Source organism: Megalops cyprinoides, chromosome 2 (assembly GCF_013368585.1).
Source record: "Megalops cyprinoides isolate fMegCyp1 chromosome 2, fMegCyp1.pri, whole genome shotgun sequence".
NCBI lineage: Eukaryota > Metazoa > Chordata > Actinopteri > Elopiformes > Megalopidae > Megalops > Megalops cyprinoides.
In genome coordinates, this window is record NC_050584.1 from 5,803,220 (window position 1) to 5,828,079 (window position 24,860).

At 44.8% G+C, this 24,860-nt stretch overlaps 1 protein-coding gene across 1 annotated transcript in view; it reads right to left on the minus strand.

Annotated features, from left to right (window-relative positions):
* The window catches only part of LOC118772406 (dnaJ homolog subfamily C member 13-like), a 64,481-nt gene that overhangs the window by 26,768 nt on the left and 12,853 nt on the right, over window positions 1-24,860 (minus strand). Inside the window, exons 3-17 of the mRNA XM_036520706.1 lie at window positions 17,322-17,397; window positions 16,975-17,124; window positions 16,534-16,575; window positions 14,897-15,097; window positions 14,204-14,410; window positions 13,247-13,342; window positions 11,039-11,130; window positions 10,685-10,851; window positions 10,105-10,184; window positions 9,468-9,637; window positions 5,338-5,437; window positions 4,912-5,019; window positions 3,445-3,600; window positions 789-845; window positions 296-417 (exon numbers count right to left, since the gene is read on the minus strand). Coding sequence (XP_036376599.1) covers window positions 296-417; window positions 789-845; window positions 3,445-3,600; window positions 4,912-5,019; window positions 5,338-5,437; window positions 9,468-9,637; window positions 10,105-10,184; window positions 10,685-10,851; window positions 11,039-11,130; window positions 13,247-13,342; window positions 14,204-14,410; window positions 14,897-15,097; window positions 16,534-16,575; window positions 16,975-17,124; window positions 17,322-17,397 — 1,824 coding nt within the window. The remainder of the gene's footprint in view (window positions 1-295; window positions 418-788; window positions 846-3,444; window positions 3,601-4,911; window positions 5,020-5,337; window positions 5,438-9,467; window positions 9,638-10,104; window positions 10,185-10,684; window positions 10,852-11,038; window positions 11,131-13,246; window positions 13,343-14,203; window positions 14,411-14,896; window positions 15,098-16,533; window positions 16,576-16,974; window positions 17,125-17,321; window positions 17,398-24,860) is intronic.

The following is a 24,860-nucleotide window of genomic DNA, read 5'->3' on the forward strand; positions in this document are numbered from 1 at the left end:
CAACCTAAAACACAAAAATTCACCTCATTGAACGGCAACGGGCTTAACCACACCAGGATTAAGGATCTCAAAATGTCACACAGCCTTTGCGTATGAGTTTGATGCTTGCGAGTGCATCTTTGGCCTGAATGGATTACACGGACATATATAAATGGCTCGATGGGCTGTACACAGCCTGTGAGGCACAGGCTTGCAGACGGCATTATGCCCTGCATCGTGCGGGTTTGGCAGCACTGCGGCTGCCTCCCTCTGTCTCAGCAGAGGCGGCACTGCAGCGGTTGGCACGGTGCCTGACCTGTTGGTAAGCATCCGCTGGTCGGTGCTGACGGTGAACATGGAGGTATGAAGGTGTCTGGGCAGCGCTCCCTCGCTCAGGGCCAGCTCCTGCATCTTGGTGGCGATCTCCTTGTCCCCCTCCTGGTGCCGCATGACACAGAAATTACTATAATCGCTGCAACTGCGGTCACTCTTGTTAAAGAACTGATTACTCTCCACTAACGATTACTCTGATTATGCTGACAAACGTGATGGTCATTCAATTAAGCTCGGCTGGGGAGATAATCATGCTCAAAAACGTTTATTGTTAATCATTTTAACTATGTTTACAGAACTTCTGATCTACTTGCCAACAACTGATTTATTCCATATCCATTGTTGCACAGGGTACCATTCTAATCTAACAGAGTTACATTGGTATCTTTTTAAATCTCATTTTATATTACAGTAGGGATGATAGTAACAGTTTCAACTTCTCACTGTTAGGACACTGACCAGTTAAGCAGTCTCACCTCGATGATAGCCTTCATGACTAAGCCCGCTCCCTTCACAATAGCCATAGAGGGATGCTGCAGAGAGACAGACACATGATCACCGAGCTGAAGGACACACCGCACGAGATGCAGCATACAATCATATCAATCCCAGCATCCAGACAACATCACAACAGAACCATTGCTGGTCCTCTCAGAAAGTTTGTGAGGAAATTTCAAAGATATCTCCCCAATACCTTAACAAACCTGGGGGCTCTCCTTTTATCAAATCAAACTTCAAACAAGCTTCACTGGCATGAAAAGTTGTCAAAGCGGCCTCCCAAGACAGAAAAAGTCAATGTGAGAATGAAACCAAACAATCTTCTCAGCACTTCTTTCTCATCTGCTTCCAACTGGCCTCACCTGCTTCTACCTTGTTCTGCTGCTCCCCCTCTCTCTCTCCTCTAAGGGCGCACTAGGCCCGGTTGCCTTGTACCGTGCCTGAGCACAATTGTCCCCCCCTCCCCACTCCCTCGCTGGCCTGCGCTCACATTGCCATTAATGTTCCGGGCCCAAGCACGCTTACGTCATCACGATGCAACTTTTTGTGTTGAAGAAAAGCGCTCTCACACAGCACAATGGAGTTCACGATTTTCATTTAATCGTGCTGCACGTATAAGATGATTTTTACGGAGGCAGCTGACGTTTCAATCATTATGCTAAGGGACAGACCAATATTTTGTGTCAGATTACAGTAGCCTAATCACAATAATGTTAGCTAATGTTAACCAGTTAGGGCTACTACTTGTGTGTGCACAACTGTCATCATTACAACAGCAAGCATCTTCTATTACTCCTTGGATAGGTTCAGGTTACTTTATTTGTACCCAGAGGTAGATTTGGTTTGCAGTAAAGAGTCTTAATTCATGTACACACATGTAGTAACAGACATACACTTGTCATACATCATTCATCTTCACACTTGCTCCACAGGCAACAAAGACCGTAACACATAAACATAAAACATAACATAAAAGTTCTCAGGGGTCCAGTCTTTCTTAAGACATTTAAAAGTGTACTAAAAGACAATAAAACAGTCAATAAAAGAGTTCAATCAATTAAAATAAATAAATAAAATAAAAATGAAAAGCATTATTAACAATTATGCTAACAATAATTATACTATGACTTATTCTTCTGTGTAATGGCTACTGGAACAAAACTGTTTTTGTATCGTTTTGTTCTACAACTTGGAACTAAAAACCTGCGATCAGAAGGAAGGAGCTGAAACTCTGTGTGTAGGGGGTGGGAGGCGTCACTTAAAACTGAGTTTGTTATTCGCTTTAGTTGCCTGATATACAGGACCTCCAAATTAGCTTGTGACTCACCAACCAGCCTGCTAGACCACTTAACTATTTGATTGAGTGAGTTTTTGTTGTTTAGAGAAAGGTTTCCAAACCATGACACCAAAGAAAAAGATAAAACTGATTCAATAAAAGCATGATAAAATAAGGTCATCATGGATTTGTCAATTTGGAAACGATTCAGTTTTCTCAGACAGAATAGGCGCTGGTGCCCCTTCTTACACACTGCTTCACAATTCACTTCAAAGGTCAGTTTAGAGTCAATAATTGCGCCCAGATATTTATAAGATTGCACACATTCAACAGTCTGACCTTTAATGGATGTGATCTCCTGTGCATGGGCATTTTTCCTAAAATCAATGATCACGTCTTTTGTCTTAGATATATTCAACTGAAGGTAAGACTCCTCACACCACTTGACAAAGTCATCGAGGACTGGACCATGGCCAGTTTCATTGTCATGAAGCTGACTGACAATGACTGAGTCATCGGCGTACTTAATAATGGTCCTATTCTCCCACCTGCTCTGACACATATCTGTGTAGAGGATGTATAGTAGCGGTGAGAGTACATTTTTCAATTTATTCGAGAACATTTGGGTTAATTACGGGTCTGATTCTCACCTTATTGATGAGCGTGAACTGTAGTCTGAGATTAAAGCTCCAAATTCCTCCCTCAACGTCAGCTGCCTCCGTAAAAATCTTCTTATACGTGCAGCACGATTAACTGAAAATCGCTGTGTTGCACAATCGATGCTAACTGGCTGGGGAGCTAACGTTAGCTATCTAGCGATAGATTTGACAAACATAGCTACTTAACTAACAGGCTACCTATCTGAACGATTGTTGAAGACTAGCTACTTAAACAGGTCGGCTGCTTCCTTTGTGATACTCTGACTAAGCCTCTGACAACAGCAATGCTTACATCGCCACGTAAAGTATGGTTAGTTTTATTTCGCTTGCTAGTAATCAAGCTAATGTGGGGATCCACAGTTATTTTTGGGTGTAGATCTACAGAACTAACCAATCAAAGATCATTTTGGAGGTAGCCAGCTTGTTATATTTAAGGACGTCAGCTGGCTAATCAAATGATGGTTTAAAGGAATTATTATGACTGGGCGTGTAACAGATATCCAGCTAACTGTTGCTATAACGGATATGTTTGTTAAATGGGACAGTCGCATCATTGACGTCATGTTCGAGTTCCGTGCTTGGGCACGGTTAGCGATCACACTGGATGCGTACGGTGCCCGAGCCCGACTGAACCTTTGGGGGTCAAACGTGCTCGGGCACGGTACGCATTGCCAAGTGTGAGTACACCCTAAGTCCCACCTGGAAGAGTTTGAATAGGGTGCGGCCATTGGATGCCACCATCTCCAGCAGCATGTCAAACTGCTGGCCTTCGCTGGTCTCGCTGTAGGGGGCGCAGAGGGCAAAGGTCAGGAAATCCAGAAGCGAGCTGATGACCAGGGCGCCAGTGCCATGATCCTGTGGAGAGAGAGCAGGTGAGAGTGTGAAAGAGACAAAGAGAGAGGTAAGTAAGTGTGTTTGTGTGTGTGTGTGTGTAGGAAGCAAAGTTTAAAGGACACATTATTTTCTTCTCATTTTCAGTTTCTGGAGACTTTGATGAGGTTTATGCTCCTTTATTAATATTCAGTAGGAGAAGTATCAATGGAGAAATCAACAGCAAAAGTGCAAGAGTTTAATATCTGAAAGGCTAAATACTGACTAAAATGAATCTATGACCATGTAATAAGCATTATTATTATTATTACAGATTACCATACTGACTCAAATATAAGGTAATTTTAACCCCAAATAAGGTATTAAAAATGAAACACGTCCGACAGTTGCGGATTAATCAAAACTGATAATTACGATGTTAAGTAGTGCCGTTTGCAAAACGCAATGACAACAGATTCAATCAATACAATCCCTCCTTTTTTCACCTTGGAATTGCTAATTGAGCACTAAGCTCATATCATTACAGTTGCTCAGCACACTCTTGTGAATAGATTTTTGCTGTATGTGTACTCTCACACGACGTGCAGAAGTGAGACACGCCAATAAGAATCTTTCGATGCCCTACAGCTGCCAACAGCTAAGTCATGCACTTTGAAAAATATCTTACTCACCAGCAATATGGAGAGGCTTGTGTTTATAATTCAACAGTAGTTTGAAATCCAATAGACCATAAAAAATTATTTATGTTTGTCAAAATAGACTTTCCCTTCAACTTCCAGGTCTTTGATTTGCCAAATTTTCATCACAAAGCACCAGATTCTCCAATAACATCTCCCATAATGAACTGAAATGCTTGTCGGCTATGAACAGCCACTGGCTGTGGGTGAATAATATATTGGAGGGTTGCACACACTATGCTTCCTGCATGAGTGCAGAACGATACTCCCCACTGACTGCTAAAGTTCCATTAGTTTTAGTTTGATTCATGGTATGATCTTTAAAAATGGGGGGGGGGGGGGGGGTTACCTCATAATCAGAACCCCCTTATATTCAGGACAATATGGTGTGATAATATGTCAAACTCTTTATATAAGCAAATGAAATTGTCTGTCTTCATTCTTCATTATTCATTCCTTTAAGATGACCCAGAAAGTGAATTTTACCATATCCCATATCTCCAAAAAAAGCACTACATTGAACAGCGCCATTGCCGCTTTATTTCCACCACTAAAAACACACTCCCTGTAAACCCCTGACTCAAATTGATAAGAGGATTGTGTGTGTTTGACCAAGCAGCCAGTCAATGGCATTCGCCCTGCTAAACCTCATACTCACCACATTACTGATGAACTTCTCCAGCAGGTTCTCTAGGAACTTCTTGGATGAGAGCAGGGAGGCCTTGTTCAGCTGCTCCTGCCGCAGGTCGTAGTCGTCATGCATCGGCTACAGGCAGAGCAGACTCTTATTACTCTCTCTCCTCTCCGTCATTATCGCCATGAAAACATTCACATGATCACACTGCACCCACACTATTTTCTTCATCACCTCACCCCATCGCTTACAACAAATGTACCACCGCTGTCACTGTCCTCTTCATGGCATTGACACTATCACCAGCGGAACAGCTATAGATTCTCCTCCTCTGCCTTACCGTCAATATTGCACAGCAAGGTCACACTCATAACCATGGTGGTCAAAACACCAAAGGTTATCATAACGTGTCCACAGCCCGCCCACCCAGCAATAGGAAGCTTCACTTACACACATGAGGGCACAGAGCATGTCGATAGCAGCGTGAGTAACACCGTTGTTGTTCCTCTTCAGAGCCTTGACGGTCTTCACTCCTAGCTTCTCCCGGAACCTGCAACACACACATCCACAGACACACGTACAGAGACGTACCCACATTCTCTTACATCCTAGTACAGTGCAAGCCTCAAGCACCACGTTATTTTTTTTTTTTGAAACAGAATCAGCGGCAGGGAGGATTCAGGCTCGGCCTTCGACAACATGGTGGAACAAGGCCCTCTAAACCACCATTATGAAGGCACTAACATGACCAATATTTGCATCGTGCTGCTTGTATACAAATACAGGGTCCAGAGAAAGTATTCACCCTCCTGGGCGTTAACCACCGTTAGGATCTACATTGTATTTATCTAATTATCCACAGGAACTGTCCTAGGGCAAAGTGTCACCACCATATCGGGACAGATCACACCAAATTGTGTACGGGAACTGTCCTAGAACAAAGGGCCATCAACACATGAATGCCTGTAGTCCACTGCCTCTGTCTAAACCCAATCAACAACTGTTGAGGGGTGGCCTAATCACAAATAGGCATTTCTGTGAGTGCACATCTGAGCCTAAGCAGTCTTAGTTCGGGCGCTGTTTGTGTGTATAACTTTGGCTCCTGGGGAATAACCCTTGTCTCTGCAAGACCAGTCTCATCTCATTCATCCGACTGTCTGTTCCACAAAGTAGAACCTAACACCACGTTTTGTTGTGTTACAGCCTGAAAGCTTGATCAGTTAAAATACTTGATCAGTATTTTTTCTGATGTATACAACCTGCTCTACACTTTCAATGTGCTAAAAATGTGTGTGAAAACAAAAAAAAAAAAAAATCAATGGAAAAGTATTCACCCCCTTAATAATAACTCCCCTAAATAGGCTCTTGCTCAGCCAGTCGCTGTTGAAATTCACGCCATTTGTTGGATGGTATCCAACTGTTTGTAACCAAAGTGGTTAACACTTTTGATTATACAAACCTGTCTTTGTAAGGTTAAATACACTTGTCTGTGTGAGGTCCCACCATTGGGCAGTCTATACAAGAAAATATGAAGTCAAAGGAGCTTTTCCAACAACTCAGGGAAAGAGCTACGAACACAGACAAGTCAGAGGGAGGGATACAAAAAGATTTCCAAAGCTTTGAGCACAAAGCACTGTGAAATCAATTGTCAAGAACTGAAAGGCACAGCAACCAAGAGGCTGAGTGTAACCTACAACGCTTCCTGACTGAGACTGGAGAAATCGCAAATAAGACAACAATTGCAGAGGTATTCCACAAATCTGGGCTGTATGTTAGGAGAAGAGGAAGCCATACTTAAAAAAATGACATTGAGTCCCATTTAGAGTATACAACAAGGCATGTGGAAACCTCTCAGACAATGTGGAAGATTGTGTGATGAAATAAAAATCTGGCTTTACTGCTAAAACTATGTCTGGCGAGAGAAGGGTGCTGCTTATCACTCTGACAGCACCATGCCCCGCTGTGAAGTATGGCAGTAGCAGCACTATTTTTTTGGGTTGCTTTTCATCAACAGGGACTGGTAGGCTTGTCAAAATTGAAAGAAGAATGGATAAAGAAAAATGTTGGCCTAAAACTGGGATGGAGATTCATCTTTCAACAGGACAATGACCCCAAACACAGAGCCAAAGCAACCCTACAGTGGCTTAAAAACAAGAAAGTCAATGTCCTAGAGTGACCAAGTCAAAGTCCAGAATTAAAACCCAATAGAAAATCTGTGGCAGGAGCTTCAGATTGCCATACAATGCCAGTCCCCACGTAGTGTGCAACAAAGAGAGCAGTTTCGCAAGGAAGAGCGGGCAAAAATGAAACCCACAAAATGTGAAAGGCTTGTGAAAACTTACCACAGGACTTGAGGCTGTACTAAATACAAGTACTAAACGCAAAATAACTCAAGGGGGTGAATACTCATCCAAGATGGATTTTTCTGTTATGTATATAAATTTGTAATAGTAATGTATAATTTATGATTTTCCTCCGTTAAAATGTTTTGTTAATTGTAGGAAAAAAATCCATACAAATGCAAGTTGTAACACAACAAAACTGCAAGGGGGTGAATACTTCCCTTAGCCACTGTATAAGGGCTTCAAACCACTGGCTGAACTAGGAAGTAGGGATGTCACGAGAACCGATACTTCGGTACCAAGTTCATGCCAAAATCCTGAAAACGTGACGGTACTCGTTTTTCTACAGTACCGTAGGTACCGATGCTTCGGAACCAAGTCGATACCAAAATTCTGAAAGCGTGATGCTACTTGTTTTTCTACAGTAGCGTAGGTATCGGGGATGTTATTCTTCCGGACCTGACGGGGGCAGCATATACGCCTGTTTGTTTTTCAGTACTTGTTGCTTTTATTATTCATTTTACTTAGTGATGTATTTGTATGGAGCACTATAATACAAAAAAAAAAAATCCTTGTTGGGGCAACCTACTTGGCAATAAACTAAATTCTGAACTGTTCTAGTCTGCCGTTAAAATGCCAAAGGAAGAAGAACAACACTTGGAAGATGGTGACAAGTGCAGCTGCAGCGACAGCTCCGCCCCGACTCGTCGAAAAGAAAAACAGTAAGAGTCGTGTATGGAAGTACTTTGCGTTCGAGGCGGATCATCAGGGATTAATGATAAATTCGCAAAAACCACTATGCAAACGGTGCCATTGAACTTTTCAGACGAAAGGAGGAAACACTTCCAACGTAGCGAAGCACCTCAAAGACAGACATCCAGATTTATTCAAAGAATTCAAGGTGAGTGAGTTTCAATTCGTGTTAACGTTACATTAACAACGTATCCAAAGTGTTGTCCTTGCTATCCTGAAATACACGTTGCCATTATTTTTGTTTGAGACAGCTGGCATTGCTGTGTAGCCAACTATGTTCCATACGACGTTTGCAATGGCTAAACGCTAAAGGCTACCGTGTTTAGGCTAACGTAATGCAACCATAGCTTGTAATAGTAGGCTACCGTCCTTACCGTTCAGTCTGTTGTCATTTGTCATCAAAATATAATGTTAGCGTTTTAAATAAATATTTCCGGACTAATGGTCTGTCACCATGTCAGTAAATTTAAACTACTGCTTGCACTCTGAGTATATAAAGGTTGTGTGTGTGTGTGTGTGTGTGTGTGTGTGTGTGTGTGTGTGTGTTAGTACATTGTGTGTGCAAACCCTGCTGTTTTCTTGCAGTCATTGAGCTATACCTGATAACTGAAATCTCATTATTTTCCTTTCACAGTATCAGCCAGAGGAGGATGTCGACCAGGAGAGGCAGGAGCAAAACACATACACAGCCAACCATATCAGAAGCTTTTCAGAGGCACAGAAAATACAATGCCACTGTTCTTTTTTGTAATGTTAATAGTTGTTACTTTTTATTATTATATATAGGCTTATTTATTATTTCCATATTTTTTTCATGTCTTGGCCGGGTACTGCAATTGAAATGCTGTACCATCATAAAAAGTTGATTGTTTGTAATTAAGCACAGTATTGTTTGTTTTAAATACTTGAAGGCTACATGCCACTGTTGTTTTTTGTAATGTTCAAATGTTTTTAATAAAGGAGTGTACGTTGAAGTACATGGAATTTATTGTTTTGTTTTTGTTTTTTACCATGGTATCGAATTGGGTATTGAGAATTGTGGAATTTCACTGGTATTGGTATCGACTACTAAATTTCTGGTATCGTGACATGCCTACTAGGAAGTAGTAGAACTTCCTCAGACAACAACATACACTTTCAACACAACACATGTCAGAGATCCTTCAGAACCCATTCAACACTTTTTCCCTCTCCTTGCAAAAGTGTCCCACGGCATTTGAAGACAAAGAAATGACAGACAAGACAGGAGACTGTGAAATGAACGTTTTCATATTTACGTTTCACCCCGGGGTTCAGCCACTTGACCAGATCTTAGAAAGACAGAGCACACCTGTGTTATGCTGTGGCCACCACTATCGGCTCACACAAGAGGGAAAAAAAAAAACAAAAACCAAAAAGAGTGAATAAGCTACAGAGAAAGGAGGGGAAAGAAGAGGAAGAGAGATGGGGGAGAGGGGGACAGTGGGCAGGGCTGAGTCAGCTTACTTGGGGAGTTGGGTGAAGGCTTGGAAACCAGCCTTGGACGCCACCAGCCGGCGGATGGCCTGGAACTGGCTCTCCAGCTCGGCGTTAGGGCCTGGCAGCTCTGAGTCCTGGAAGAGCAGGGCCAGGATGGCGTTGTTGATCAGCTTCTCCTTATTCTCGGAGAAAAGGCCCTGGAAGAGGAAGTGGAAGAGAAGGAGCTTATCTGTCAGGATGGGAGGGCGACAGCTAGCTAGAGGGTAGCTCATATTTAGTGTGCGGCACCGGGAGGACAGTTTACTCGCATGTTATTTGGTGGCTGGGTGGCTTATGACCCATTATGAAGTCTAAGATGCTGGATTTTCAATGTTGCAAAGGGAGTAGCAGAAGAAGAGGAAAGTATATGTTTTGGTGTTTATTGTGCAGATGTATGAAGTTGTACCTGGATTCTATATGTTCAAATGAAGTTAGATAGTAGAGATAAACGGTAAACGTTTATAAGCATCCTGGGTTATAGAGGTTGTTTATATAGGAAACCCCAAACAGGGCCTAACTTTCTGTGGTGCATAAGGATGGGAAATGCACTACTAATCCATAGACCAATGTTGTGAGGTGTTGTTGGGGTATGGGAGGATTTGCTGTTTAGGGGGAACGCACTTACATCTTGTGTGACGGCGTGAAGCACACCGCTGTAGGAAATATTGGCGTTGAATCTAAACACAGCGTCACCAAAGTTTCCATCTGAGGGAGACAAACTCATTTTGCAATCAAATTTACAACACTTCCTTGGATTCACAACATTTTAAACATAAGTGGAAGTTCTCATAAAACAAGCTGAGAAAAAGAAAGAACAATTGCTCAGTCCAATTTCCCCTAGATAAGAAAAGAATAAAGGTCAGGCCTGTGCTGGGAGAGTAAATCTAGGCGATCTCTGATGCTAATGTTTTAGAGTCTGTCCTGTGACAGAACTGCTCTTGCAATCTTTATACCATTACTTCTTCCATTACACTATTCCACAGAATCACCTCTGATTGGCCCAGAAATCCGGTTTTGGAAAGGCACTGGCTTACCAGGGAATGTGCATATGACGTTCAGGGACATGAGTCAAAGAAGCTCAAGGTTTTTAACATTTGGATTGGCCTACTGGCATCCCTCTTTCTCCTTTTACTTCTAACCTTAACTGCCTGCATGCACATCTCAAGTACTGTGAGTTTGACCTTGTCTTTGTGAGAGTGGCTTACTCGGGGGTGCAGCGAGGAATCGGAGGTGCAGGCTCTCCACCTCCTCGTCCACAGGCATGCTGAGCAGGCCCCAGCGCTGGCCCCTCTGCGTGGGGGACATCTTCACACACACGTCCCGGTTCCCAGAGGCCCGCACCCCGTCCAGCAGGCTGGCCATCAGGGAGTCTCTGCAGGAGCGCACAGCCAAAGGGAAGCGGGTCACCACACACATACACAAGCACACAGCACAGGGGAAACAGGTCACTACACACAGATACAAGCATATAGTAGAGGTGAAATGAGTCACTACATATATATACAAGCACACGGCACAGGGGAAAGCCCACAGCTATATGCGTAAACAATCCTACACACCTTTCTGTGGAAGAGTACTTTCTGATCTGCCCTCTGATGAACTCCACAGTGAACACCTGGGGGTTGTCCACATCGCAAATTAGCGCAAATACCTGCAACAAGAGGGAGAACATGGAGAACATTAAGGACACAGAGCAAATCATGATGTGCAGCCCCACTGATATCAATCCGGGGATTCTGCTTACCAGTGGGTCAGTTAATGTGGTGATAGTAACTATAACTCTGTATATAACAGAAGAGAAAGTGCTACTCTATGGCTGTTAAACTGTAATATCTGGAGGCCTTCAGAACTGGACTGCATACTGTTTTAATGGCAAGTGTAACTTATGTAAATATGTGCTACAGTGTTCTTGCACATTGTGTATTCATGTAGATGCTGTCAGACTTCTCCTTTTCACTTTCCCCCATACAGAGTTGATACATATGCTCTGTATACCATCAGTAGTTTTGCCATTCACAATGATAAATCTACCAAAACAGACCACTCACCACTTTTTACAGATTTTTTTTTACTGATTTCATGACCTACTTCCCACTTCCTCCTACAGCATCTATGCAGTTTCACTTTACTGACTTGTCAACAATATCTATGACCTACCAGCTGGTCTACAAGGTATGTCTTGTCACCCTAAATAACTCCTAGAGTTTCCTACAGTAAAGTCACACATGCTTGCATATTTGAACTGTTCCTTGCCCTAATTGTATGTTAGGCTCATCTCATCACAACAACCTTTGCGCAATCACACAGGAGCACTGAGATGAGGTGAATGCGATCTTGACGCACTTGCAAGCCAATGGCTATCAATCACAGAGGTCACACTGTGCAATACTGACTTGTATTGCTACTGACTTACATTGTTCCCCCCGCACTAGAAGTCACTCGGTGCACCACAGCCAAGCGGGGGCTCACTGGAATATAGGTGCTACTCCACTGATGTCACCCACGCAACTCCTGACAAATCACAGGGTGCCTGAGAGCAGTGAGGCAAGAGAAAGCTCCCCAACCCTATCCCCAGTGGGAGCTAGTCTCTTTCATTGCTGTGGGCTTCCGGCCAGCCAGTTTCAAACCAAACAAGTGGAGCATCTTGCTGACTGAGTCACTTGGGAGGCCCTCTTCAACCTACTAACTAATGCCATTTGCACATGCAGACAATGAAATCATTATGCTAATTTTTTCAGTCAGACTTTAAAACCGAATGCTTATTATTCATAAATGTACCTCCAAGCATATCAGTGAATATGTGGCAGGGATACTGGGTAACTGGTTATTAAATGGGCACGGACCTTTTTATAAACAAGACAGATTCCCTTTGTCTGGCAGAGACAGGAAAGCACTTGTGGCAGAAGAATCTGGTTTGACTCTGCTAACTCATGTGACCAGGCCATTCCGCTGTTATCAGCACTGTGCTTCCGCATGAGCTGCTTTACCATTTTGTTCAATTGAAAGTATTTTGTTTTGCTTTCTCTCGCATGTTCTTTACAACTAATGTAAATCTTTTTTGCATTGATGCATTGTACAGGGTCCCAGCGCTATGCACACAGATTTTGAGACGATTCAAGACGAAAAGCACGTTTTCTCATTGTTCCTCACGGTCGTGTTGCTCGCTCAATTTGTACGTAGCTGAAAAAGCTGCCTACAGAAACAGTGGGATTGGAGACAGAGTACAGGAACAGGCAGAAGTAAAAGGGGCTTTTGTCGGTGTGATTGTGGGAGTGCGATTATGACCATGTGCATTAGAGACCTCACTGACTGCTCCGGCTGCATTGCTCTTGTGTGTTCTACCCACCAACAGCTTCCCCTGCAATTTTGACACTGCACCAGAGCATTTACAGCCATTAACAGGGAAAAGCGGTATGATAGGCTGCGTTCAACGTCTTGCAGCGGGGGACTCGCTAAAAGCTAAAAGCTAAAAGTCCGAAGCTAAAAGTCACGGAAAACCAAAACAAGAATTCAGCTCCCATCGTCCACCTAAAACCCATTTCATATCGACGACAACGGCCACTTCCGCTGGATGAGGATGTTGCCGGACCGCAAAAGGGGAGCAGCGAGAAGGACTCCTTGTGCCACAGACAATAAAGCGCAAGTGTGTGCTGCAGCATTCGGCCTGAGGACAGCAGAGAAACCCGGAGGAGCGGAACGCAGCTTGGCTCCATCGGTACAGCGCAGTTCCTCCTCCGTCCCTGTCTCTTGGTTGGGACTGAACCTACCTCGCCAAAGGGCTTGACAGTGACGATGTTGTAGGAGGCTGGGTCCCTCTCCACCAGACATGTCTCCGTGAGGGCCAGTATCCTCTTCACTGGCTCCTGTTGGGACATTTGGCACTGAGATTAGCCCTCCTAAATGGAAACTCCATCAGCTTTCATTACACATGACAGTGAAAAGTGGACTGCTTCTATGAGGAAATGTCTGTAATCAGTCAAGCAGCTGAGGGAGCAGGCCAGCACAGTTGCTCAGCAGGGGCTGTTTCCATCTGGTATCATTAACTCTTCTGATATTGAAACAAAGCTAATTTTCAGGTGCAGGAAGAATGTGAAATGCAATGCTGATTTCAAATTGGAAACAATACCTCATTTTGCTGACAAACAGCTATGGCCTATGAGCTGTCACAACAGTACTGCAGGGTAGATGTTGCTACGGTTTCTTTTCTCTACAGAAGTGGGTGTCACTGGCTAAACACATCTTTGAAGCTACTCTCAAGAGTGACATAACTACAGAACTTGTGAATGAATCCTTGACAGAGACCAAGTTCAAAGTCATTTTTACACACAGCTGACATAGCTTACTTACGGTGTTTACCACACATGAAAAATGTGCACCAAGCTAAGCGCTTTGAAAGAGCAGAAACATGGCACTTTTTACATTTGACAAGAAACGCTGCTCGAAATCTTCATGCTCGTGAAACGCTGAACAAAACAATGCCAGAGGAGAGTCTGACAGGGTGGAACACGGACAGAACGGAGAGAAACAGTGCTCAGACAACTGGGAAAGCTGATGGAGGAGTGACTGAAAGCTGAAAGACAGCCAGCCAAACGGATGCGGCGGGGGTGACGGACAACACTCGGAGAGACGTTCAGGAAGACGGGAGACTGCCACGGGAGAGGGAGTGCGGGAAAGGTAAAGGAGAAAGCAAAAACAGAGGAAAGTGAGAGGTAGGGGCCTCTGACCGTGTGTCGGGGCGTGATCTTCTGCACGACGAACTCGGCCAGCGAGGTGATGCAGTCGTCGGAGCCGTACTTCCCCAGCCGCTCCGTCAGGAAGCTCTCGAAGCTCAGGGCCTCCTTGCGCAGCCGTAGCGTGATGCCAATGAAGTTCCCGGCATGCTCGACGGCGCTACGGATTATCTCATCCCGGTGCTCCGAGGCAAAGAGGTGCTGAGGAAACAACAGAGAGGAGGGGCGGGAACGAGGGAACGGGAAAGAAAGAGGAGGAGGGGTTGAGGGTGAGAGAGAGAGCAGAGAAACGCTCACGAAATTGGCCAAGAAATGCTCCGATCTTTCATCAACAAAAATAAGAAAATCGTTCTTTTACAACAAGTGGTGTATGAATAAGGGCGCATGCACGCACACGTGCACTCTCACACATGTATATTTCCTGAATAGCTTTAAAGTCATTTTTGCATTACTTGAACTCATAACAACACCAATGCCAAAGTAACATCAACAACCTGCTCAACACTAAATTATCTAATTCAATTTTGATAATATATGAAATATTTGCAAATTTCCTCTTCTGCATTCCTTGGGCAAGTTTTCAACTGTACCTCATGCATCACAGTTTGACGTGAGCTGTAATTCGATACTGTCACTTTCCGTTGCTGCGCGCACACACGCACACACGCACACACGCACACAACGTACCAGCCGGCTGAAGCCTCCATACAGGATGCAGAAGCCTCCCTGGTAGTCAGAGACCTCGACGAAGCCCTCCACTGATCGGTAGTCGTATGAGCAGAGCAGGCGGTTGGTCTGCGGGTCAATCTGGTCGATGCCCCCCGGGGTGACCTCCAGCACCACCGACCGCCTGGAGTCGCTCCAGTGGTGCTTGTAACAGTTGTAGCGCTGCAGGGAGAATGTGCATTATCATGGGATTACAGTATGGAAAGTAATGTGTTTACTTTACAGTGGCATGCTAACGCTGGGGAGCTACAGAGCTAACGATCACTTACTGCACAAAGCACACAAGCGGTCTTTTTTAGGATATATGCGCCTGGGACATAAGGAGGTTGCCATTTTGTGGACTGTTTTTATTACTTGACAGTGAGGGATAAGTGTTTCTGTTCAGAAACTGAGAAAAGATAGATTCATGCATGCGTACCCACACATTCACAAACATGGACAATAAACACCACCCTTTACTACTGCAGAGGTCCGTTCTGGTCTGGTCAAAAAGTCTGAAATAAGCTGGCCAGAGGCTCAAATCCACAGCTACTGCTGTTTTTAATTATTTAATTATTCACTAATAAGGTCTACTGAGTATTTGTTGGCATGACATGGCACTTCACCACTTTATAACTACGCATACTGTTACGGCTGTTTTGGGGCAATATAAATCACTGATCTAAATCACCGCAGCAGCCCAACCTCCAGGCACAAGGAGCGTTTTCCCCTTCCATTACTGGGCCACCCAGCACCATTGGATTAAGGCCATCACTGGGTTGAGATGGTTGGGCTGCCCTCACCTGTACGCCTTCCACAGGGCGCCAAGCTCTATACCTCTGCATTCAGTCAGTGAACCAATGGACGTGCTTTCACAAGTGCTTTGTGATAATGCCATTGTAAAAATGCACCATCACAAACCCATTTATTGATTACACTTTAGCTACACCATATTGCCACTGTTTCTGGGAAGCATAGGTACAGTGCAAAAGGTTGCATATCCATTTCCACATGGAGCAAATGAGGGCAAGCCCACACTTCACACCGCAGGGCAGAGATCATGTGCAGTACTGGAACACCTAAGCAAATATGTGAGGTGTCATTTCCCAGAGTTCTCTGTGCTAAATGCCAAAGTGTTCACAGCATTACTATATAACGACACTATCAACAGAAGAACACAACGGCAAATATCAGATGGAGTTTTCAGTCAGCCAGTGTAACACAGGGTAAGTACCGGTAATGTGTCTTAGACAACAGGAAACTGTATTGATTGACCGAGATGAAAGTCACTCTTGCGGTACATTGTGCTCTATTATGAACCGGTCTACGCAAATGCAATTCAGATGATAAAACACAGAGGTAAAACAGAAAGCTGCAAGGTCTACAGCGTCTCACACCAAATACACGTGAGGACAATATCCTACTCTCAGCACACAAAGTCCAACTAGAGGCTGCAGTAGCGGGTTTTCTGCTTCACGGTTCTGTCCTCCATGTGTCCCTACTATGGGGATCTCCTTTAGGTGACAACATGTCACGTCCACCCCATTTGCAGAAATAAGATGATAAACACACACCCACACATACCATGCAAATTATACACACACACACACATTACCTACCCTGCCAGTTATCTTCCCCTCTGAGAAATCTGTTCGGAACCTCTGCAAAAAGCAAGTGAGAGAGGGAGTGGCAGGGATAAAGAAAAATATGCATTAGTTTATTACATTAATTTGAGCTTCCCGAAACAAAAAAAAATTTCAACAAATGTACAGACTGCAAGACAAGTCTGAATGTGTAGTAGTTAGTGGGCTAACTGTTTAAAATCACATAATAATCACACTTTCTAAGCCCTGCAATATAACGGTCAACAATAACATTTGCAATTAATATAACTACAAACAGGACTGAGAAAGGTAAAAACATACAGGTGTCAACAATTAGAAAGCACTCTAATGGAAACCGCAAAGACCAATTTGGGCTCTAAGCTGGGATTCGGTCCTCTGTGCGACATGGTAACAGAGGGGTGAAACAGGGTAAAATGGAGCGAGGTGAGGTCTTACCAGTGCCTCTGTGAGCAGCTCTGTCCTGTGCTCAGTGGAGAATTTAAGCGTCTCAGACTTCTTGCTGCTCCCCTTTCGGAACGTGAGGCTGAACTCCGTGCCCTGGCCCTTCCCCACAGGGCTGATGCCACAGATGTCCCCGTAAGGCCACTGTCACAGACACACAGGCACACACACACGCGCGCGCACACACACACACACACACACACACACACACACACACACACACACACACACACACACACACACACACACACACAAATGTATGCAACAACAAATTAATGAGGGCCGAGAAAGCACTACAGAGATTTAGCCCCACAGAAAAACACAAATATTTACCCCATTACCTGATTTGTTACTTCTAATGTGGTGGGATTGTAGGTGGTGATGCCATGGGTTCCCACAGAAAAGACTCTTTTATACCTGCAACAGCCAAAAGAGGATTGTGACCAGATGTGCATGACTGAGACCCCAACACTGAAACAAAACAACAGTTCAACATATGTGCACTGAAACACAGGACCAGCGGAGAAAAGCCTCCGCTTTCACCTTTGCCAGCTGTCTCATATGAGTATTTAAACAGTGTGGCACAAAACTGAAACACATAGCACAGTGCACAGCATCTGCACAAATGGAACAAAGCCAGTTGTATATAAAAGTCTGATAGGGGTGTGCAATGAAAGAGAAAGGGAGAGGAAATGCGATAACATCATCTTTGCCAGTCTCTGTGACATTCACCCCTTCCTTTATACTGGCCATAAACAGGCTCACGGCATCCACAAGCCGCTCAGGTGGCATCAGTGGAGACGCACCTCTCCTTCTCAGCATCTGCTTCACTGCGGTGCACTATGGGATAGAATGAGTGCATCGGAGGACTGTGCCCACTATGCCTAATGCTGCCATGAAGACACAAGCCTGATTTGCAAATTGATGTACAACTGAGGAAGAAAAAAGCCTGCACATAAGTCCTAATAATTAAACAACAACGACTGTAGTAAAGAAAATAATAAGCGATCATCTTCAACCAAATCCTAAGGAGACACCCACGTATCAGCCCCTTAGACGGCAAGACCATCAAAATGTCTCCAGCAAGCACTAGACAGGGAGACTCTCCTTAATAAAAGAATGCATGTAATTGTTTGACCTACAGGCTGTGAGCGTGTGACTGGGGCTAGCTCCACAGCACAGGGGCCTCTGCTCGGCTCGGCTCAGCACAACGCTAAAAATGAATGGGAGTGGTTCTGACATGCTCCTCTATTACTCAGCATTCGAGAATACACTCTGTCCCGGGCTGGCCTGTGAATAATTGATGGCGTAATAATACGGGGACAGCTATGGCCGATAGCATTTCGCAGCTCTGACTGCTGAGGGGGTGAGCCGTTCCCCGCCCCCCCCACCGCCTCCCTCGCGTTCCAGTGACCGAGTTTGGGGACAACCTGACAGTGATGTTCCTCTGGGACAACTGTGACTCATTCTGACTGCTGTGATTTTGACTAGTGTGGGCCACGCAATCTCATGTTCAAATCCTGTGCTCTTCACCTCTCCAGCGTGTCTTCATGCTTTACTCCCCGCTGGTCTTGAACCAGACACTGCGCCTGCATCCAGCAATGCTGCTTTACATTGTCAGAAAGGGCCAATTAGCAGCCTGAAACTGTCTCCCGTATCCCTCAATCCACAAGAACAAGAAACTCCGCGTTAATGAGACTGAACAGGGAAGCATTTAATAGGCACCTTGGATTGTTCAACAAGAAAAGAAAACCTAGGGAAGCCGTTTGGTTGCACAAGCAAATTATTACTCTGCAAATTATTAAATCTTCTCTTTAGGGGCACTCATTTAGTGTATCCCAACCAAATGCTTGCTGGGGTTCATTTCAACATTTTTTAATCTTTTTTTAACAACACAGGAAACCATCTGAAAGTTACAATTAGGTATACTCTTAATATGTCAAAAGGTCACTGTACAGTAACTGTAAAGTCAATAAATAAGTGAGTAAAAACAGCCCTGGTGTTTGATAAGAGAGTCTGATAAGTCTAATAACAATGGATCCCTTTTGGCCGGAAGAATGCAGGCAGACCCCTGCCCTACACAGCTGAATGGCCTCCGCCGCTCTGCCCCCTTGAGCCCCTCCCCCATACACATCAGGCTGCCTCTGGACGAGGGGGGCGGCCCCCGCGCCACGCTCGGAGGAGGAGAGCCAAAGTGACAGGAGGGCCGAGGAGCCCAGAGGAGGCCAAGCAAGCGCACAGCTCCCGAAACACAAAGCGCTCGGGTCACCCAGAGAAAAAGTGAGTCTGTGCTCCAAATAAGCTCTGTGGAATTACAGAGAAAACGGGGCCTGTGAAATGAGCACAGGGTTTTCTGAACCGAAAGCAAGAAAGCAGCCTGCTGTGCTCCACTGCCATCGCAACGCCAAATGCAGGGAATTCTCCCATGCCGTATGTCTGAATGCGATGAAATGTATGGCATTCTCTCTGTTACGCAAAACTAAGGAAAAGAGGAAATGGCTCTCCCTTGCTGAGACATTTCGCACTTGCCGTTTTGAGCGCTGGCAGGTGGATCCCTGTCACATTGATGATAATTAGTTAATGCCTACTCGACTTTATCTAAATGCAATTCAAGTACTGCAGTGTCTATAAATACTTGTGTTTACATTAGCAAAGTGGCACCCAAAATTACATTACATGGAGTGCTGAATAAGGGGTTTGCAGGCGAACAAATACTGGATTTAGTCTGAATTCAATAAGGAAGATTAATATGAGGTTTTACCCAAGAATTATTTGTTCAAGAATCAGAATATGTGCATTGTCCAGAAGTAGCCTGGAATGTAAACTGTTAACCAACCCACCCACTGGAAAGGTGTGCGCTGAGTGATGAATATCTTTACACATACAGATGGATATTTATTCACATATCAAAGCAAAAACACATGCATCGTCACTGGGAAACCATTTCCTGGGCATCATGCTGTATAAAATGTCCAGATGTATTGTTCAGTCTGTGACATTTTTCACATTATACACTCTCTCTCTCTTTCTATATATATACTATATGGACAGAAGTATTTGGCCACACCTGTTAATTATTGAATTCAGGTGTTTCAATCAGACCTGTTGCCGCAGGTGTATAAAATCAAGCACCCAGCCATGCAGTCTCCATTTGAAAACATTTGTGATACAAAATGGATCGTTCTGAAGAGCTCAGTGACTTCAAGTGCCACCTTTGCAATAAGACGGTTCGTGAAATTTCATCCCTGCTGGATATTCCACGGTCAACTGTAAGTGATATTATTAGAAAGTGGAAGCATTTAGGAACGACAGCAACTCAGCCACGAAGCGGAAGACCACGTGAAATCACAAAGCGGCCAACGACTGCCAAGGCGCATGGTGCGTAAAAGTCACCAATGCTCTGCTGATTCCATAGCTGAAGAGTTCCGAACTTCCAATGGCATTAATGTCAGCACAAAAACTGTGCGGCGGGATCTTCATGGAATGGGTTTCCATGGCCGAGCAGCTGCATGCAAGCCTCACATCACCAAGTCCAATGCCAAGCATCGGATTGAGTGGTGTAAAGCACACCGACACTGGACTGTGGAGCAGTGGAAACGTGTTCTGTGGAGTGACGAATCACGCTTCTCTGTTTGGCAGTCAGATGGGCGAGTCTGAGTTTGGCGGATGCCGGGAGAACGTTACCTGCCTGACTGCATTGTGCCAACTGTGAAGTTTGGTGGAGGAGGGATAATGGTATGGGGCTGTTTTTCAGGGTTTGGGCTAGGACCCTTATCTCCAGTGAAGGGCAATCTTAATGCTTCAGTATACCAAGACATTTTGGACAATGCTATGCTTCCAACTTTGTGGCAACACTTTGGGGAAGGCTCTCTTCTATTCCAACATGACTGTGCCCCAGTGCACAAAGCAAGGACTATAAAGACATGGTTTGATGAGTTCGGTGTGGAAGAACCTGACTGGCCCGCACAGAGCCCTGACCTCAATCCCATCGAGCACCTTTGGGATGAACTGGAGCGGAGATTGCGAGCCAGGCCTTCTAGTCCAACATCAGTGCCTGACCTCATAAATGCTCTACAGAATGAATGGGCACAAATTCCCACAGAAACACTCCAAAACCTTGTGGAAAGCCTTCCAAGAAGAGTGGAAGCTGTTATTAAAGGGGGACCAAAAGGGGGACCAACTCCATATTAAAGTGTATGTATTTGAATACAATGTCATTACAGTCCCTGTTGGTGTAATGGTCAGGCGTCCGAATACTTCTGTCCATATAGTGTGTGTATATATAATATATTTACATATATGTACATATACACCTTTGTGTATAAAATGTCTGCTTTAAAGTCATCGTATCCCTTAGTGTGGTCTGTGCTCGACTGAAGCCATCTCCTTTAAACCTTCAGTCAATGAGCTTGATTACCGAGGTCTGCCAAGGATGAGAGCCTCTCTGGCAGACACTACCACCTAGACAGTCCTATTTTGGGTTCAGCTATGGTGACGGCATTCGCCTTGGTGTCCCGGTCCATTTTAGCAGTCACGCATCAATGCTGATTCTGTCCTTGACTGTCAGGCCGTCTGCGTGCTGCACCGGCAGGCGCTGGCAGTTTTGTGAGAGGATTCTCTTAACGTATCAATCATCTTTTTCGCCCACATGCAAAACGTTGAAATGCATACAGAGTAGGGCTCCTGTGCATAGACCTTTGTTTGGCACGTGGAGGAGGAATCAGGGGAGGCGAATGGGAGATGAGCTGGTTTTTTTTTCTCTCATTACAATACATTACATTACATGCATTGAGCAGACGCTCTTACCCAGAGCAACTTCGATCACAATAGAACATAAGTGTATCCATTCGATTCAAACAAGCAACAGTGTCAGACCAGGCTAACAACACTCACAGACCAGTGAGTGTGAGTATAAGACTATTCAAGCCCTACCACAAGTTAACTTGTGCACTCTGACAAAAGCCAAGTATACTATGAAACAACAGTCCCTCAAACACAAATTCATAATATTTCTTAATACTACACATAAAATTAACATCAAATGCAAAAAGTAGCAGGTGTCAGGGGGTGGGGATAGAACCGAGATGCAGTCTGAAGAGGTGGGCCTTCAGTCTGCGTCAGAAGATGGCCAGCAATTCCGCTGTCCAGACCCCGGTGGATATAACTGAACAATCAAGGCCACATACTCCCTACTTTTCGTGTTTGAAAGATGGCTTGTGAGAAACTTCCAGGCACAGAGAGCGGTGATCTGGTGCGTAGGTGGGCTTGCCACCACAGGTCCCCACAGCTGCATAATCTGAACGTGAACCACAACAGATGAGCGACTGACACACTCAGGAGTGGAGCTGCTCCCACAAAGTGTTACTGTTCAAGCTGTGCACCTTAACAAGAAGAGAAATCAAATTCTTTTTTTTTTAAATGTCCACACAGGTAGCTGAATAACACTCTTCTGTTTAAGAAAAAAACCTGCACAAAACAAGACATAACAGTGACTCCTACTGGTCATGAAGCACAGAAGGAGGCCATATCAGCAAGAGGACAGTGTTCCATGGAAATATGGCCTACCAGCTCAAAAGTGACTCTCCCCTACAATTTATAACTGTTAACACAAAACAACTAGCTGGATGGCTGTTGCCTCCACCGATGCCTAGATAACTCTCAAAAGAATTTGTCAGACATACTGAATTTGTGATATAGTACTTATTTCAGATATGGTAGCTTACAGGAGTAACGGGTTGTTTGCTCACGATATGTTAAAGGATTGTAAGTCTGCCAAATGAAATCGTGAAACTCTTTTGTGCACCCACAACTTCTCCAAAAATCACTGCCCTCCAACCCACCCCTATTTGTTCAGCACCTTAACTGAGCTTATTTCTCTGTAAAGTGCTGCGCGTGACTGACGCCAGCCTGTGAAAGTATTCATGAACAGAGAGATCTTTCCTTGTGTGGAAGAGGCAACTCCTAGGGCCTACTGTGGACATTCAATTCAGTTAATGTTTGTGTAGTTACCCAGGACCACATGACAATACCAGCTCCTCCCTGTGTAATTTTTTTGGTTTTGAGTTTGTGGACTAGTACCCTCATTCTTAATTCTCTCTGTCCAGTATCCCTACTGTCAAACAGTACACCACTATCCCAAACTTCTACTCCTGAGTATTGGGCTACCCGAGAAAAGACTAGACATTTTGCAGCACACAAAAAAAAAAAAAAAAAAAAAAAAAGAGTTTTGGAGGTGGAGTTGGCATCTCTCGTTGGCAAGTGTTGTACGCACAAAGTGAATACAACAAGGCATATTAGTAAAACCCAACACCAAAGCAGTTTTCAAGAAGCAATCTCTAAAAGAATACATACAAGAATATTGTTGTCTGTATAGAATCTCTGGGGACCATCTGTGGGTGCACTCCTCAGAGATTAAAATCTCCCACAGCAGACCTGCTCATTTCTCTGTCCCTCCCCACCTCCTCCTGCCTTTCCTCCACCCTCCCACAAAGTGGAGGGGAGGATGTATCCTCTCCTTCCACTGGCTTTGGCCCCGCTGTCCTCAGCTTGCCCCTCGGTAAAGGACAGCAGGCCTTCCCTTTGTCCCCTCCCATTCCTCTGACTCTTTAGGCATCGGGCTGCCGACCTCCCCCTCGTGTCAAACAGCACACGGGCATCTCTCCCCCTCCCTGACAGTGGTCACAAGGTCCGGTCTGGAAAGGCAGAGTTTCCGTTTTTTCCCTCTGACCTTGCTCCACAGGAGGGAGCCACAGCTGACTGGGAGGGGCCACATCATGCTACGGATTCAATTATTCATGAAAAGCCTTTTTACTCCTGGCAGGCAGGAGAGCTCACCCCGCCACGGAGGTGTAGATGCAAAGGAGTCTGGTCTGGCTTTGTTCGCACACGCGCATCAGAAAAGTGCGTAACGATACACTTTCACTTAAAATGGAGTAGGGTGCAGAGGAACTCCTCTAAACACAAATTCTAGGTAGCATCGACTGAGCAAAAGCACTCCACGCTTCACGTCAATGAAGAACGTTTGGGTTATAGTAGTCAAGCATTTAAAGCAATTAGATTTAAACATTTACTTGACGGAGAAGCTCAGATTCGCCTAACAGCAGTACAGTTTACATTTACATTTACATTTATTTATTTAGCAGACGCTTTTATCCAAAGCGACTTACAAAAGTGCATACAGCAAATATAGCGACAGTACGGGGACAGGATGTGTACAGTTCCGCAATGAGACAGTTCTCAGCTGAGAGCAGCGTCTGCTTGAGGACACAGTACTATTAGATTTGTACAATTACAGCCTATAGGGCAGTTAATACGATACACTTTCAAACGGCGGACTTCGACAACTTCAAACGGCGCAATGAGCGTCAGGGTAAAGGCGGCAACAAGAGACAAATTTAAAAGCACAATTTAAAAAGCACAGCAATTTACGACAGCACTGATGGGCGGGGGGGGGGGGGGGGGGGGGGGGGAGCAATTGTGTGCTGGGTCAGTCCAGGTAGAGTCTGAAGAGGTGCGTCTTCAGGCCCCGTCTGAAGGACTGGGGTGAAGAAGCTGTCCGTAGCGAGACCGGGAGTTCGTTCCACCACAGTTCTCCTTCATATGACCCGCTACACTCCATGCCACCAGTCAGCCAGAGTCCTCCACAAGCACAGCCCTGAGAGCAGTGCAAGCCTGTCCCAAAGAGGCTGCACAAGCCCGGGCCACCTTACTGTGCACAGGAAGCACAGTCTTACGATCTCCTACATCAGCTGATCTATCACCAAGTCACACCCTACGAACTACACCATATCTCTTCATACTTAACGTTCACACAAACTGTGACTTGGCCAGATTTTACTGAGTGAAGAGGACTTCCAGTATAAGCAGTACGCACACAATCC